Here is an 18,287-nt window from a genome sequence, read left to right on the forward strand (position 1 = left end):
GTTTACCAAAACTTGTAGAATTGGGTTACTTGCAGGATCAACCACACAAATCCTAGGACATGTGCAGATCTAGATGGTCTTGAAGATGTCTAGAATCACTTTCATATATTTCATTTTTGTTCTCTAAGTGTTTTACGTCGAAATATGTTGATTAAAACGTTAAGTTGATGTAAATTTAACAAGATAAAGTAAATGGCGGAAAATAACTGACGAAATGTAAAGTGTCGAAAAGGAGAAAGTGCAAAAAGATAAATGATTGGAAAACATAAAAGAGATTTGTAAAGAACTTTAAACTTTATAAAATAAACTTTGAAGGAATTGGTGTTTGTTTACACATACATTTTCCAAATATGACTCTTTTCTCTCACACGGGTACTTTGAGTATTTTCAGGAATTTTGTACAAGTAAAAGTTCACCTCTTTTTTCGATAACAACTACCCTATTTATAAACAAATAACATAACTGTTACTAACGACCAAGTCCTAAAACTGTGACACATGGCTTTCTTTCTTTCGCCAGATGCTTCCACGCGTCCTCTGCCAAATGTTACAACTTTTTAAATTCAAATTTACACTTTAAGTCGAAACGACGTCTTCCTTCAGGCCTTTTTTGTCGAATTATCGATATACTGCAATGTCTTCCATGTCTTGTCAAAGTACTCTTCTAGCTGCAAATATCATGTCGAAATATCAAAGCTTCCATTTTGTCGAAGTATCGAACCACACTTATCAACCAAATCGTTTTATCCCATGTTATCATATGTCGAAAAAGTCATTCTGTACACCAAATCTCATGGCGTCGAAAACGCACGTATACAAAAATTAGCATAAAAGAAAAGGAATCCAAAAAGATATGGGCATCGTTCCTAACGCCTCGACTCCTCTCTGTCTGACTTGAACCTTCCGAGAAGCATGCGAGGATCATCAGTTATCAACATAACCTAGTGTCTCGCCAGTTTGGAATCACCCAAACCATTCCTTGACCATTCTTTAAAAATAAAAGTGAGTTATGCCTCTGTACCGTCGACTATTATGAGGATGATTGTCTCCAACGATTAGATTGGCATGCCGACAGTCGACCTACTCTTACCCTCTTTGGCTTTGAGCCCAATCATTACTATACTCAAGACTTCAACACCTGGTGGAGAGCCCATCACTCCCAAGAATTTATGGATGATGTGACCATAAGCCAATATCTCACTGATGCTTTTTCTTGTTTGCAGCAAAAATTCAAGAAAGGTAGATCTAAACACATGAAGGAGATGCAAGCCTTCTAGAAGCACTTTGAGACTGTATATGACCCCAACGACCTTAGTCGGACGATCTGTGAGGCGGTTATAACTCTGAAGAAAAAAGTGAAGTCGAAACTACCCAATTTAAAATTTCATGGATATGTGAAAGATAAATATGATTTCACCCTCAGATATCATCCTCCTAGATCCCCCCCCCCCTTTGCCAACCAGTGACATGGACCTGGATTTCGAACCCCCCTTCCCCCATTTCCACGGTGGTTCGTTTGTGGGGAATTCCTGAAAGTTCATAAAAACGAGAGTCTGAAACGGGCGTAGCGAGTAACTCCGACTAAGCTGGATCTATACAGTTTCAAAGGCCACCTTCATATCGACATCGTTATGTTAGGGTCAAAACTCCCATACATGAGAGTGAGGAAAGCAAATAATCTCTTCAAAATCTTCTTCAACTTCTACTTCCCATTCTTTAACTTTACATTTCTTTCTATTTGATCTTAGTCTTCGAAAAACGGAAAGACAAGAGATGCTGCCAGCGCTCAAGTGGCACTTGGCCAACATAAAGTCGACGAAACCTCTTCCAAGTCTGGCCAGGTATGCATTTTAATGTCATAATGAAACGCTTTGACATTTTGTATTTCGTACCTTATACTTTTTTGTTAATTTATCTTTCGCCGCTTGTGGCAATGTTTTAGTCCTTAAACATGATATATTCTTTAAATATGCCTTTCATGGAATTTTAACAATGTTAAAGGCTATCAGTTCTCTAAAGCCTTCTTAATTTCTAGAAATTTACTGATTACTCTGCATCTATGTGTATTTCCTGTAAAATAGGACGATATTGTTTTAAGTACTTGCCATTTATTCGCAGGATTCGACCTTCAGGGGTTAACTCTTCAATCTTATATGCATTGTTTTAGAATGTTTGCAGAATTTTAAAAGGTCCTTCCCAATTCGGGGACCACTTGCCCAATATCCTATCTTTTTGATCCATAGGTAATATGACCTTCCAAACTAGGTCGTCCTCATTGAATGTTTTGGACTTGACCATCTTGTTGTAAGCTTTAACAACCCTCTCCTTTTGCCTCACCAAGAAATCTAGAGCAATTAGTTTATCCTTGTCTAACTGATCCATCTTGTCAAACATCATTCCTCAATAGAACTCAGTTGGGATCTCAAATTGCCTTTGAATCTTGACTGACTGCAGGTAGATTTCTAAAAGCAACACAACTTCGTGCCCATACACAAGTTGAGAAGGTGTAAAGTTAGTTGACTCTTTAGGAGAATTGCAACATGCCCATAGAACTTGGTTTAGGTTTTTATGCCAATTCTTTGGCTTCTGTCCCACATGTTTTTTAATAAAACTGATCAATATCTTATTTTTCGCTTCGACATGGCCATTGGCTTGAGCATAATATGGTGTCGAGGTTTAAAGTTTGAAACCTGCTACGGAGGCGAACTCCACCATTTTACGCCCTATGAAAACTGAGCCTTGGTCGATTGTAATAGTTTCAGGTATGCCATATATGTATATGATATGGTTTTGGATGAAACTTATCACCTCCTCTTGGCCAACATTTGGTAAAGGTATAGCCTCTATCTACTTAGTGAAATAGTCTATTCCCACCTAAATATACCTATTCCCTTTTGACGAAAAGGGTTTGACCTCACCAATCATGTACAAAGCCCAACCTCTGAAAGGCCATGACTTTACTATTGAATGAAGCTCGCTGACAGGCACATGTTGGATACCTGAATGTTTCTGACACTCTTGGCAACCTTTGGCGAAGTCTATACAGTGTTTCAACATAGTTCGCCAGTACACCCCTAGTCGACATAACAATCATCATCTTCTGACCAGTTTGGTATGATCCACATGATCCCTTATGTACCTCAGAGATAGCCCAGTAGGCTTCATTTATGCCCAAGCATTTGAGGAGAAGTCCTTCAAGAGTGTTTTTCAGCAATTTGTTACCCATAACTACATAGCTCAAGGCTCTGTATTTAACATTTCTATCGGTTACTCCCGTTGGATTTTGCAAATATTTGACTATGGGTTTTCGCTAATCATTATCTGACATTAATTCAATGGATAAAACTTCATAGTTCACATCTTCGTTGAATTTTGAGTCCTCTAAATCTTGTGAACCTTCATATTCATGTGCCCCCTAAAGTTTTGACATTGACAAGGTGTCTTGAGAGTGATCCTCTGAGACCAAATTTTATTTGATCTCGACTAGGTCTTCTAACCTTTCCCTTGAAATTTTGTATCCTGAGGCTATTTGAGCCAAATCATTAGCCTCGTGATTCTCCAGTCGAAGGATGTGATTGATCGACATATGCTTAAATCGTTTTAGAAAACGGTTAGCTTTGACAAAGTATAACATCAAGTTCTATTTTATGCATTTGTACTCCTTCTTTAATTGTCGAATTGCCAACTCTGAGTCTCCCTTTATTTTGGCTTCTCTTGCCCCCAAGTCTAGTAAAATTTGAAGACTTGTTATCAAGGCTTCATATTCGACCTCGTTATTAGAACATGCTCCCTTAATCTTGTATACGAACTTGGTCGACATGTTTTCCGGGGAAAGGATAAAAATACCCACTCCGGAACCATCCATATGCTTGGAATTATCGAAATATAACTTCTAGGTTCTGGTTCCTACATATGCCTCCACTGACTCGACCACTGAATGGTCGACAATGAAGTCTGCGACAATTTTTCCTTTTACTACTTTCAAAGGACAATAAGTCAATGAATACTCAGTGAGTGCTAAAGCCCATTTCCCTATTCGAACATGCAAAATTGGTTTTGATAACATATGTTTAATGGCGTCGAAATAAGAATAAACGCAAGCTTCCAGTGGTTTAGTAAAATGCTTTAACTTAGTACATGAGAAGTACATGCATAAACATAATTTTTCAATGAGTTATACCTAGTTTCCACATCTATTAGGATTTGACTGAGGTAATATATGGATCTTTTTATGCCATTATCATCCTCTTGAGCGAACATATTACCTATGGCCGAATCTTACACGGCTATGTACAATTTCATGCTCCTATTTCTACTTGGAGGTAGAAGTACTAATGGCTATATTAAATATTGTTTGATGTTGTCAAAAGTCTTTTGTTGTTAATTCCTCCAAATAAAGTCGTTATCTTTCTTGAGTCGAAGGAGTGGCAAGAAGGACTGAATTTTACCACTTAGGTTGGAGATGAACCTTCTCAAGAAATTGATATTTCCCAACAGAGACTGGAGCTTCTTCTTTGTCGAAAGTGGCTTGAGATCTACAATTTGTTTTGTCTTGTTATGATTGTGTCATACCCCAATTTTGTCCACGTAAGGAAAAACCTTTCACTAGAATTCACTACCCAATGTTATAAGACATGAATTTTATCTTAAGACATAGGTTCTATTTTAGGGTTTCTCAGCCCTTGGTGACATCAAGTCTTCAATGACATTGTCATCTGTTAAGATCCTTAAGAAGACACTTGTTGCTTTTGTCTATTATGGCTATTAACTAAAGCATGGGATAGTATGTGCACTTTGGGACTTTTTGGTTAACAAGGCCCATTTTGGTTTCTCCATGAGAACTCTTGGTTTTAAAAAGGTTCATTCACATAAACATGTCCATGATTAATATTGTAAAGTATGGTTTGAATCTTTTTACATTACTAATCCAAAATCCATTTGATTATTAGTAAGTATTAAGAGTCATGGATATTTTCTATGATCACTTGTTTAAGCTCATTTCCACATGTTTAGGCCAAAGTTTCAATCATTCATAAATATCTAAATTCAAATTGCATTTTTAAACATGTATTTGTTTTAAGCTAAGGTGGATTGTTGGAAAAGAATATGGACAATGTGTTAAAGCCCATTTTGAAATTGTTTTTTTATTGCTTATGGTGCACATTTCATGTTGCTCATTTAAGCTAATAATAATTGGCATTCTATCATGGCCAAATCCATTTTCAATTTGAGTTAGAGTTTAAGCATTTTAAATGATTAACACAAATAATAATTAAGATAAAGTTTAAGTGTTTTTTTTATAAAAAAAAGAGAGATTAATTGCACAAATAAATTTTAAAGTCTAAAATATTCCAAATAGTCCAAAATATTCATAATAATCCAAAATAGTTACAGAATTATCCAAAAGAGGTCTCTAATTAAAATTGTACGTGTTACAAACAGTCCCCAAATTCTTATACATTGTCCAAAAGTTCTTTTACACCCAAAAGAGGTTTGAAAAAGTGGAATAAGCTGTAAACCCAGCAGGTCAAGTGGCGAATTTCTTCAAAGACATTGCCAAAGAAGCTTTTTTTTGCAGCGCCCCCAATTCCAATCCCTAAAGCAAGTGCAGGCCCCCTTTTCAATCAACATCTATTCACCTTTTACAAACCTGCAAAACCAATTCAAAGATTAAAAAAGCTTATCAAATAAGCACTTATGAAAAACTGAAAAACAATTGATAAAATGAACAGATTGATATGTTGCACAGTGAACCAAAGTGAACGCCCAAGAACACGTTCCAATATCCAATCCAAACAACTCTAAATCCACAGAGTAAACATCCCATAAATTCTGGAAAAGAGATAATCCAACAAGTTATCTCAAAACCAAAATTCACCGTATATATAACAACAACTAAGATTAACAGTAACAACGTTTTTAAAATCCAAGAAGAAATTACCAAAATATTTTTCTGTTAACATCAAACCCTAAACAACAGAAACAGGTCTTTGGATAATCCAAGAGAGGAACAATCAAAAATTTGTTGAGCACCAAAACCCTAACATTCAAACCAAGCAACAACAGTACTCAATAACAAAAAATAGAAGAAGACGAAGCGACTTATCTAAAGCACGGTGAGGAGCGTCGCCGACATTTGACTTCAAACAAGTAAATCTTCCATTCTCGTTCAATTTTTTGCACCATCATCTTCGCGTCTCCTTGCCGAGTGAAACCCCTTTCATAATTTCTTCAAAGCGTGGCTATATGAGACTTAATTTAAGATTTAGGGTTTGAGTTTTAAACTGTTTGTGGTTTAGTGTTTAGGTTTGTTCCGTTGGGAGGACGAATTAGGGTTTGTTGGCCGCGCGCGAGAGAGAGAGAGTTTAGGGTTAGGTTTTAGGTTTGAGTTCTCTTTTGAAGTGCTGATCCGTCCATTTGAGAGAAAGTTTGAAAAAGGCGAGGTTGGATTTGAATTCAGAAGCGAAAATCAAGTGGGGTTCGTGTTTAAAAGTTTGGGTTTTGGGTGGAGAGTCGCCGGAGAAGAGGGCGGCGCCGCCGCGGTTGGCCGGCCGCCACCGTCTTCTCCAACAGGTTTGTCCGTGAGGGGTGGTGACGGAGAAGAAGAGGAAGTTGCAGAGCAACATCATTCTCAGGAGTGAAGAGAGAGAACGAGAGGAGCAAATGGCTCTCTCTCTCTTAATTTTTTGTTTTTATGTACAGATGAGAGTGGCTGCATGGGCGCCACATGGCCCCTCCTTCTAGCGCCACATATTAGTTGACTTCTGAGTCAACTAGGGGATCCTGTGTGGATCCCCCCACCATATGGTGGTGCACCCTCACAAGCCTCCATTTTGACTTGTTGACCAGGTCATAGTCCACTGATCCAATGGCCCAGACACCTCCATAGGAGGTCAATGTTGACCAGGCCTTGTTGACTCGTTTTGGGCCAACCCAGGTTGGGCCCAAAAATCCTTTTTGCCAAACCAACCCCCTGTTTTGTTCAGTAGCGCCCAAATTAATGGGCTTTTCATTTCAGGCCCATTTATTCTCTTTTTTTTCTTTCATTTTCTATCCTTAAACATTATATACATATTATTAATATTATTATTAATACCTAATTAATTATTTGTTTATATTATTATTATTTAATTACTTATATCATTTAATCAAATAATCCACTAATTATTTAATTAATTATATTATTATTATTATTGTCACTTATAATTGTTTCTCTTTCATTTTCTATCTTTAAAAATCATATATATATATATATATATATATATATATATATAATATATATATATATATATATATATATATATATATATATATATATATATATATATATATATATATATATATATATATATATATATATATATATATATATATATTGTTAATATTATTATTAATACTTGATTAATTATTTGTTTATATTATTGTTGTTTAATTACTTATACCATTTAATCAAATAATCCATTAACTATTCAATCAATTAATTGTATTTGTTACCATCACTTATAATTTAGATAATTGTTTATTTTTGTGGAGTGTATGTGCATGATTATTTTTGTATTTATTTATTTATATCAAGTCTTAAATACATGCGTATGGCGTGTTATAATTGTGAGAAGGTTATGTCGTTTTCACTGATTTAAAATCATTCAAACCAATTTCAAAAATAAATCACATATTTCTCGATTCAAAGTCGAGTCCATTTTCAAAACACCTTTGTAAGTCGATTACTTGTAAAAGTATCGCCATCGACCTCACATGGCTTACTCTTGGGCCTTCTTACAATGAGATCTATTCGGTTTTAATTAATCGATTTGATGAACTATTCACTAAATAAATTCAATTCATTCACAAAATACAAATTTAAAACCTCGATCCAACATCGAGTTTTCTTTATTAAGAATTAAAATACCTAGTCACAATTAGATGTTATTTTACTTAGAGATAAAAGAGGAAATGGTTTTGAGTTTTCAACTTCTCTCCTCGATTATTTAAACATGAACTCTTGTACTCGATTAATCGAACAATCGTCATTTCTAATCCCCTTAAGAACCAATAAATCAAATTCTTTTAAGAAACGAAAAGGGAGATGACTTTGAGTCTTCAATATTTCTCCTCGATTATTTGAATACAAGTTCCCTTACTTGGTTAGTCAAATAGTTGTCGTTCCTCTACAAATCTCCAAACCCCGATTAAATAAAAATATTTTCACAGTAAGCTAAATGAAAAAGGAGTTGACTTTGAGTTTTCAACTTCACTCCTCAATTGGTCGAATACGAGTTCTCTTACTCGGTCAGTCGAACATTTATCATTTCCCGTAAACATACAACTTAATCAAATCATTTTCTTAACAAACTATATGAAAAAGGAGATGGTTTTGAGCTTTCAACTCCTCTTCTCAAATGCTTGGATATGAGTTGTCTTACTCAGCCATTCAAGTACTTGTCGTTCATTGTAAAATACGTCAACCATATACAACCTTATTTTCATAAATACTCAGATGAAACAAAAAGCGGTCTAGAGTCTTCCATTCCTTTTCCGATTATTAGGATACGAGTTGTCTTACTCGATTATCCGAGTATTCGTCATCCGTCCAAAACACCTTAACTATTATCAAATCTTTTCTATAATTAAGGATGAAAAAGAAAGTGGTCTAGAGTCTTCTATTCCCTTTCCCGACTGTTAGGATACGAGTTGTCTTACTCGACTATCCGAGTAATCGTCATCCAACCAAAAACATCTCAACCAATCAAAACCTCAAACATATTAATATAACTTGTCACCCTCGTGTGACCAAAACATCTTTTCAAAAAGAACACTGTTAGTCCTTTCTAATGCGCACAACAAACTAGTGCTTAAGCCTTCGCCGAGAGTAGACCAACCGACGTTTAGCCTTTGGAAAGTGATATACACATTCTTTTATTAAAAAACACCAACTAATCGTAGTTCCCCGAACTACGAATGCTCTGATTTCCTTATTATACTATAAGGATATGTAGGCAGGAGATTGTTGTATCTTCGCGAGCACACTAATAAAAAACCTCCCCTTTCTCCTTTCTGAGGTTCTCATCCACTTCTATTTTAATATTTTTATAACTTAAAACAAACAAACATAAATTAACACTCGAAATACACATTAGAACTAAAAGGTTCCCGTTAAGTACAACGGACGTAAGGGGTGCTAATACCTTCCCCTTACGTAATCCACTCCCGAACCCGAATATGGTTGCGACGACCATTATTCTATTATTCAAAAGGTTTTATCCATATTTTCCTATCCCTTCATTGGGATAAATAAAGCTCGGTGGCGACTCTGTTCGAAAATAACTTTTTCCGCGACCATCGCGAGGAATCATATTTTTCGAGATGCGACAGACGACGACTCTGCTGGGGACTAGCTCCAAGCAAAAGAGAGTGAAGCCTAATTTAGTTCAATTGATGTATTGTGTGTTAATTTTGTTTATCTGTTTGTCATTTATTCTGTTATTGTTATGTTGTCATAATTATTGTATGATGTTTTGTTGGCTATGTGTTATTGGGGTTCTCTGGTTGGTGGTACTTTGTGAGATAGGCTCTTCACCCGAGTATGAGAAAAACCATAAGTTTAAGTTGGTGGTTGCATAGTGGGCACCCACAAGGAGTCTTCCTTGTTGGGAAGAAACGAAGACCCCGCCTAGAGGAGATTCTCTTGAGATATTATTGCCCGACGAGTTTTCGTCACGACGATAGTATTCTCAAGTTGGATCAATGACTCTAGCGACCTTTTAACCCATTATATCCAGTGGTTATGTAGTATCTACCTAAAAAGTCTCAGACTTATTAGGTTAATACGAAAGCCCCAATCAGATGAGATCCCTTGGGCGTATTACTACCTTACAGTGGTATTCCCAACCTCGGTCTATGACTCTGAGAACCTTATTAGAACCTTGGACTCGAGAGTTGTGTAGTATGGACCCACTAGGAGTCTTCCTCTTTGGGACCATGCGAAGGCCTCACCCAAACGAGACTTAGTTTGGGGATGTTATTTGCAGATGAGTTTTCATCATGACAATAACTTTCCTAAAAAGTGATTGATGACTTTGGGAACCTCTTAACTTTAGCATCCTCCCAAAAGGGTTTTGTTTAGTAACCAAGGATACCCACTCTCACGACCTGTGTATTGACTTGCCTGTGGCATGCATAACATCATTCATAACATAAATATTATTTTATTTCCAAGGAATCTGAGTGTCATGAGTTGCAGGAATTCAAGAAACATGGAATCAAGCAAAAGAAACATTTACTCTTTCAATTTCAAGGATCCCGATCTAAAGAGCTTACGTGACTTGGTCTCTCAGATGCACCAGGTATACAGAATCAACTTTGGGAAGAATCATGGCAATCTGCTCCGCATTCTCAATCAACAAGTAGACTGTACAACTTTAATCACTTTGGCCCAATTATATGACCTACCCTTAAGATGCTTCACATTCCAAGACTTCCAGCTAGCACCAATATTGGAAGAATTCGAGCGTCTTGTTAGGATTCCTATGAAGAACAAGCCACGATTTGAAGGGATAGATGAATCTTTGCCCCTTGAGACCATTACTAGCATGCTTCATATGGATGAAAAGGAGGTAGAGGCTAACCTAGAGACCAAAGGGAATACCAAAGGATTTTCACTAAGTTTTCTTTTGGAGAGAGCTCATACCCTATTAAAAGCAGAAAGTTGGGATGCTTGTTACTCTGCCATTACATTGGCCATCTATGGCGTCGTCTTGTTCCCGAATATGGATGGTTTCGTAGACATGGCTTCCATTTGTGTTTTCCTTACTGGGAACCCAGTACCCACTTTGTTAGTCGATGTCTACTATTATATAAGTCATAGGTATACTAAGAAGAAAGGAATGATCACTTATTGTGCTCCTTTATTATATCAGTGGTTTCTAGAACATCTTCCAAAGACAGGTGCTTGGGTTGAACAGACAGATGTTAGTTGGCCTCAGAGATTGGGATCACTCTGATCCAAAGATCTTTCTTGGTATTCCAAAGAATACATCAACATGGACATCATATTCAGCTGTGGGGATTTTCCTAATCTACCGCTTATTGGAACTCAGGGATGTGTGAATGCTAATCCGGTTCTATCACTCAGGCAACTTGGCTACCCAATGGAAGGCCCTCCAGAGGCAAGGTCTTTGGAAGCTTTCTTGTTACTTGAGTTTGGGGTTGAGAATCCTAGCTTGTTCCAACGAATCAAAGAGGCTTGGAAGAATGTCAATCAAAAAGGGAAAGCTGATTTGGGGAGAGCAAATGAGATTACAAAAGAACCATATTTTCAGTGGGTAAAGGAAAGGGTGAAGATGATTAAAATGCCATTTGTCATTCAGATACCTATACCTCTTCCTGAACCTAAGCTCACCCATGTCCCTATTGAAGAAGTGGAGGAACTCAAGACCACCATGGCAAGGTTAGAAAAAGAGAATGAAGAGTTGCAAATAAAACTCTAACAAACCGTCAATGAGAAAAACAACATGAAGTGGGAGCTTGAGAGAAAAGAGGCACAACTTCAAGCACATGTGGAAAAGTTCAACAAGGAAGAGCATAAGAGGAAAAAGATCAAAGTGGGATTAGAACAAGCTGACCATTGCCTAGATACTCTTAAGGGTCAGTTACGACGAGCTCAGAAAGAATGTCAAGACGATGAGCGTTGGTGGCATCTAGCCACGAAAGAAAACAAGACGATAAGGGATACACTTGGGGCTCAGATTAAAGAAATCACCAATTTTGTTCGTCATGCAAAAGCTGAAGTAGATCAGGAACGCCGACTCAAGAATATAGCCACCGAAGCTTCTAGGGTTTCACACATGGTATGTGAGGAAAAGTGTCGAGAAGTAAGAGATGCAAAAGAGTTTGCCAGCTATTGGAAGAACCAGCTAGAGTCATTACACCAAGATAGTTCCATATGGTTGAAATAGCGAGACTATGTGATTGAAGATTATGAATCCTTTAAGAAGACCATAGATTTCTTGCAAGGAGATAGGGATAAGTTTTGTGCAAAACTCGATGGGATAGTGGGGTTCTGTAATTGGGTGGCTAAAGAATTACCATGGAAGTTAAGAGATGCAGTCGAAGAATTGAAGGAAGATAGCACTCCTCCAGCCATAATCAGTTTCATTCTGCTCTGTAGAGGGTTGCTGAAGAGATTCAAGGAGGAACTAGAAGAGCTTCAAGCCAGAAAGCCAGCAATTTAATTTTCTTGTGTCTTATATTTTATTCCTTTAACAAATGTATTTTTAAACTATGACCTTTTTGGGCCTCTATGTTATATACTTGAATGAATGACGTTTAAAAATTACTCCATTATTGCTATTCTAAGTATTTCTTGTTTCTTCGAATTACTAATAATTAATGAAACTCGAATGATTCCCTGAAAATAAATATGCATGACATTCGCATCTTCATTATGCATCACGCTTCATAAAAATTCAAAAAAACTTACCCAACCTTTTTACCCTTTATCCAGCCACACTGACTAATCAACACCGATACGAGACGCAAAACAACTATAAGATGACGTTAGAGCAAGTTAAGGCTAACCGGATCACCATGAGGACATACATCAATACGATCCAAGAGAAAATGGATCAACTGCTGGAGACAATACTCGCAATCGCTCAAAGAGAGAAGATTGAGGAATAAGAAGCTAGGGCAAAAAGGAATGATAGCACGCCAGGTCTGAACCCCCAAGACGAGGGTTACGTCCCCACCAAGAAGAGATTGGTTCAGATACCGGTAGGAGGCAAAGGAGATGGGGACCGTGCAGAACCTTCTGATACGTCTACTCATCATGGATATGAAATTGGAGATGACCACTATGTTGCTTTCTATATGCCTGATCAACCGAAGCCTAAGATACTTTCAGATCCTGCTGCAGATAGGCTTCGTACCCTGGAAAAGAAGATCAAAGCCATAGAAGGGAATAATATCTTCGGTGCCTCTGCCATGAACATACGTTTGGTATCAAATTTAGTCATCCCGACTAAATTTAAAACTCCTGATTTCGAGAAATACAAAAGACAGACTTGTCCAAGAAGTTACCTGGTAATGTACTTCAGGAAAATGGATGCTCATACCGAAAACGACAAACTACTTGTACACTATTTCCAAGACAGTCTGAGTGGAGCATCTATGAGATGGTACATGAGCTTAGAGCATGGGCGGATTCAAAGCTGGGAGGATTTGGCTGACGCATTTCTCCGTCAGTACAAATATAATTTAGATATGGCACCCGACCGAATGCAGTTGCAAGGGATGGCTATGAAAGAAAGTGAGTCATTTAAAGAATACGCCCAGAGGTGGAGGGAGTTGGTTGCTCAGGTAGAGCCACCATTGTCTGAAAAGGAAATGACCGGAACATTTGTAGACACCTTGAAGGACCCATTATTTGATAGATTGGTGAGTAGTGCAGCATCTGACTTCGCACATCTAGTCACAATTGGAGATCGCATAGAGATGGGGTTGAGGGATGGAAAGATTCCAGGGGATGTGGCAGCCCCTAGCGCACCGAAGAAGTATTCTGGAGGCTTCCCGAAGAAAAGGGAAGGTGAAACAAACACCATATCTAGAAACTATAAAGGGAAGCAACAAGATTCATATGGTCAAGTCGCCGCTGTGGTACCCATACCATATCAACAGCCAATGCAGCAGCAACAGGTGTGTCAACCACAACATCAACAACATCATCATCAGCAGAACACTGCACCGCTAAGATAATTCAAGCCAAGACCTCCAAGAAGGGAACTTGATCCCCTACCAGTACCTTATAGTCAGATATTCCCATATCTGCAAAAGGAGGACCTTCTAACATTGAGGGAGTTAAAACCAAGTTGTTTTAGCATATCCACCGGGATACGATGCTAACGCCCATTATGAGTTTCACATGGGAGCACTTGGTCATACCTTGGAGAATTGTTTTTCATTTCAAAATCGGGTACAAGACTTGATTAAAGAGAAAGCCGTCTCTTTCACTCCGAGACGCCCGAACATGAACACCAATCCCATGCCAACGCATAAGGATGCTTCCGTCAGTGCCATTAAGGAGAATGATCAAGGAAAATTGATCCATAAGGTTGAAGAGATTCAAACTCCTATCACCAGGATAAGAGCATAATTGCTGAAGAGTGGTCTAATCCCTAAGGAGCTAGTTGCTGAAGAGAATAATGAAGAGTTGAGGAATTTTATACAACAAATGTTGGATCGAGGCGAGTTACAGATAAATTGTCGTGGCAGAAGCAAGCGCCAAGAAGCGATAGTCGTGGTAGACATCCCTTATGATGAGGTTAAAGTAGAAATACCTATAAGCCCATTGGTGATAGAGTTTCCAGCACCGTCCGCGTATAAAGATGAGAAGGCAGTCCCGTGGATATATCAGCCCGGAGCTTTTAAGCAGGGGCAGGAAGACCAACTTTTGATGATCAACGAACCAAATGTCACTTCAATTGTGGCGCCAGCAGGAATGACACGTAGTAGCCGAGTGTTCGCGCCAAGAACTGCTGATACTTCTGTAAAGACTAAAGGGAAGGAAGTTGTTGTCCAGATCCCCGTCCCTAATCAAGAAATGCAAGACATACACTTGTCTCCTAAAGCTGCGGTCACTCGTGAAGAGGCTGAGGAATTTCTGAGGATAATCAAGAAGAGCGATTATAAGGTGGTGGACCAACTGAATCAAACACCTTCAAAGATCTCCATGTTATCTCTATTATTCAACTCAGAAGCACACAAGAATTCGTTGTTGAAAGTATTGAGCGCCGCACATATCACGAAGGACATAACAATAGAACAGTTTGACGATGTGATAGCTTCTGTGACCACTGGAAATTTTTTGGGTTTTAATGATGATGAACTACTGATCGAGGGAAAGAACCATAACAAAGCCCTACATATCTCCTTGAAATGCATAGACACTATACTATCAAGGATATTAGTGGACACAGGTTCCTCACTGAATGTCATGCCGAAGACAACTTTGATAAAGCTGCCAATAGAAGGGATAAGTATGAAACCCATCACCCTAATCGTAAAGGCATTTGATGGCTCAAGGCGAGTAGTGATAGAAGAGGTTGACTTACCAACCAAGATAGGTCCAACTATTTTCAATATCACGTTCCAGGTCATGGATATACATCCCGGTTACAGTTGCCTACTTGGGAGACCCTGGATTCACTCCGCAGGTGTTGTCACCTCCACTCTACATCAAAAGCTAAAATTCATTACAAATGACAAAATGATTGTGATTGGAGGAGAGGAAGATATTTTGGTTAGCCACTTAACATCTTTCCGATATATCGAGGTGGATTGCGAGATCACTGAGACACCATTCCAATCCTTGGAAGTGGTAAATATGATGGCCATCCAACAGACATTGGAGACCCTGAAGTCTGGACCATCCATGGCCTCGTGGCAAGGAGCTAAGGCTATTATGGAAAGTGAAAATGCTCAAGACCGGGGCAAAGTAGTGGAAGTGAAAGAGAAACGAGACAAGTTCGGCCTGGGGTATGACCCGTCATCAGATAAAGCCGGTAACCAACATGACAAAGAACAAATTCCTTCTGTAGAGAAAACATTCACCAACGCTGGCGACATCTTTGGCAAGCAGGTGGCAATGATCAATGAAGAAGATCGCGAAGAGGGGGTGTCTAGCTGGATGCGACAAGCCGCACCTAATGAAGAACTGACAAATTGGAAGGCTGTGGAAGTTCCCCAAATATTTCAAAAGTAATTTTATTATTTTAGACAAAACCATGTGCTCTACCAAGGACACGGTGGCGTGTTGTAGGGCCTGCTTTATCTTTTTCAAGAGATTTTATCATTAATGGAATGATGTTTTGCATCCAAATTTTTGTTCCTTTCTTTTCATTTTTTTATTATCACAAAAATAGCATCAATTTTTATGCACGCACTTTCTAAATAAACGGCATAAATCATAACATACAGAAACACCACCGAGACCATTGATAACGACACTACTAAGGTCCAATATGATTTTGATTGTCCAATCTACCAAGCTGAAGATGAAGTGGGGGAAGATTGCGAACTCCCTGAAGAGTTGGCCAGATTACTCAGACAAGAAGAGAAGGTCATTCAACCACACCAAGAAGACGTTGAAGTTATCAATCTGGGAACAGAAGAAGACAAGAGAGAAGTAAGGGTAGGCGCCGCGCTTCAAGATGCAGCGAAGACAAGACCGATAGAGCTCCTCCACGAATATGATGACGTGTTTGCTTGGTCATACCAAGACATGCCCGGATTAGACACTGATATCGTGACCCACAAGCTTCCCCTTAAAGAAGAATGCCCTGCTGTCAAACAAAAGCTAAGAAGAACTCGACCTGACATGGCTCTCAAGATCAAAGAAGAGGTGAGAAAGCAGTTTGACGCTGGTTTCCTGGAAGTCGCTAAGTACCCACAATGGGTTGCCAACATTGTACCGGTGCCAAAGAAAGATGGAAAAGTCCGCATGTGCATAAACTACCGAGATTTAAACAGAGCCAGTCCGAAAGACGATTTCCCATTACCTCACATTGATGTATTGGTGGATAACACAACTCAGTTCTCCGTATTTTCCTTTATGGATGGTTTCTCTGGATACAACCAAATTAAAATGGATCTCGAAGACATGGAGAAGACCACGTTCATTACCCCTTGGGGCACCTTTTATTACAAAGTAATGTTGTTTGGATTAAAAAACGTTGGGGCAACATACCAACGTGCCATGATGACTCTCTTTCATGACATGATTCATGAAGAGATTGAGGTGTATGTCGACGACATGATCGCCAAATCCCAGACAGAAGAAAAACATATCACTAACCTGGGGAAACTGTTTGCTTGTTTGAGGAAGTTTAGGTTGAGACTTAATCCCAACAAATGCACATTTGGGGTTCGATATGGGAAGCTTTTAGGCTTTATTGTAATCCAAAAAGGAATTGAAGTAGATCCTGACAAGGTTCGAGCCATTCAGAACATGCCTGCACCGAGGACTGAAAAGGAAGTTCGTGGTTTCTTGGGAAGACTAAATTACATCGCCAGGTTTATCTCTCACCTTACTGCAACATGTAAACCAATATTCAAGCTCCCGAGGAAGCACCAAGGCGTGGAGTGGAATGATGACTGCCAAATAGCCTTCAATAAAATCAAAGAATACTTGCAAGAGCCACCGATTCTGATGCCCCATGCAGAAGGGAGACCTCTCATCATGTATCTAACCGTGCTCGACGAGTCCATGGGTTGTGTATTGGGACAACAAGATGAGACTGGTAGAAAAGAGTATGCTATCTATTTTATGAGCAAGAAATTTAACGATTGTGAGACCAGATATTCATTACTCGAGAAGACTTGTTGTGCACTCGCATGGGCCACTAAGCGTCTCAGGCAGTACATGCTAACTCACACGACTTGGTTGGTATCTAAAATGGATCCCATCAAGTACATATTCAAGAAACCAGCTCTCACAGGTAGAATTGCCCGATGGCAGATGTTGTTATCAGAACATGATATCCAATATGTTGCGCAAAAGGCGATCAAAGGAAGCATACTAGCAGACCATCTTGCTCACCAACCACTGAAGGATTACCAACCTTTGAAGTTCGACTTCCCAGATGAGAACATCATGGTTGTTAAGGATGCTGAAGACTCCGAACTAGAGGAAAGCCCTGAGCTAAATGCGGGTTGGACTCTCATGTTCGATGGCGCCTCAAATGCAATAGGCCACGGAATTGGGGCAGTGCTGATGTCTCCCAAGAATTTCCATCTACCATTCACCGCAAAGCTCTGTTTTACCTGCACAAATAACATGGTTGAGTATGAAGCTTGCATACTAGGGTTGGAAGAAGCTATTGAGTTGAAGATTAAGGTACTAGAAGTATTCAGAGACTCCGCGCTAGTCATACATCAGATTAGAGGTGATTGGGAAACAAGACATGCTAACCTAATTCCATACCGGGATTACGTGCTGAAGCTACTCCCAAAATTCGACGAAGTCACTTTCTCTCATATTCCTCGAGAAGAAAATCAGATGGCAAACGCCTTAGAGACTTTGGCTTCCATGTACAAATTAATATGGCCCAACCATCAGCCTCATATTGAAATTAGGCATTTTGACGAACCTGCTCATTGCCTGACGACATCAGAAGAGCCAGATGGTAAACCCTGGTTCTTTGATATCAAACAGTATCTGGAGAAGCGGGAATATCCGGCAGAGGCTTCCAGCCTTGACAAAAGGACCCTCCGGAGGATGGCATCAAAGTTCCT

The 18,287-nt window shown here is 38.9% G+C and overlaps 1 protein-coding gene across 1 annotated transcript; it reads left to right on the plus strand.

Moving 5' to 3' along the window:
• The first annotated feature begins 10,252 nt into the window (after window positions 1-10,252).
• Window positions 10,253-10,999, plus strand: LOC127136816 (uncharacterized). The gene has a single exon (XM_051063335.1). It carries the CDS (start codon window positions 10,253-10,255, stop codon window positions 10,997-10,999), a length of 747 nt encoding a protein of 248 aa, XP_050919292.1.
• Window positions 11,000-18,287: the final 7,288 nt, after the last annotated feature.

Source organism: Lathyrus oleraceus, chromosome 4, assembly GCF_024323335.1.
Source record: "Lathyrus oleraceus cultivar Zhongwan6 chromosome 4, CAAS_Psat_ZW6_1.0, whole genome shotgun sequence".
NCBI classification, from domain to species: domain Eukaryota; kingdom Viridiplantae; phylum Streptophyta; class Magnoliopsida; order Fabales; family Fabaceae; genus Lathyrus; species Lathyrus oleraceus.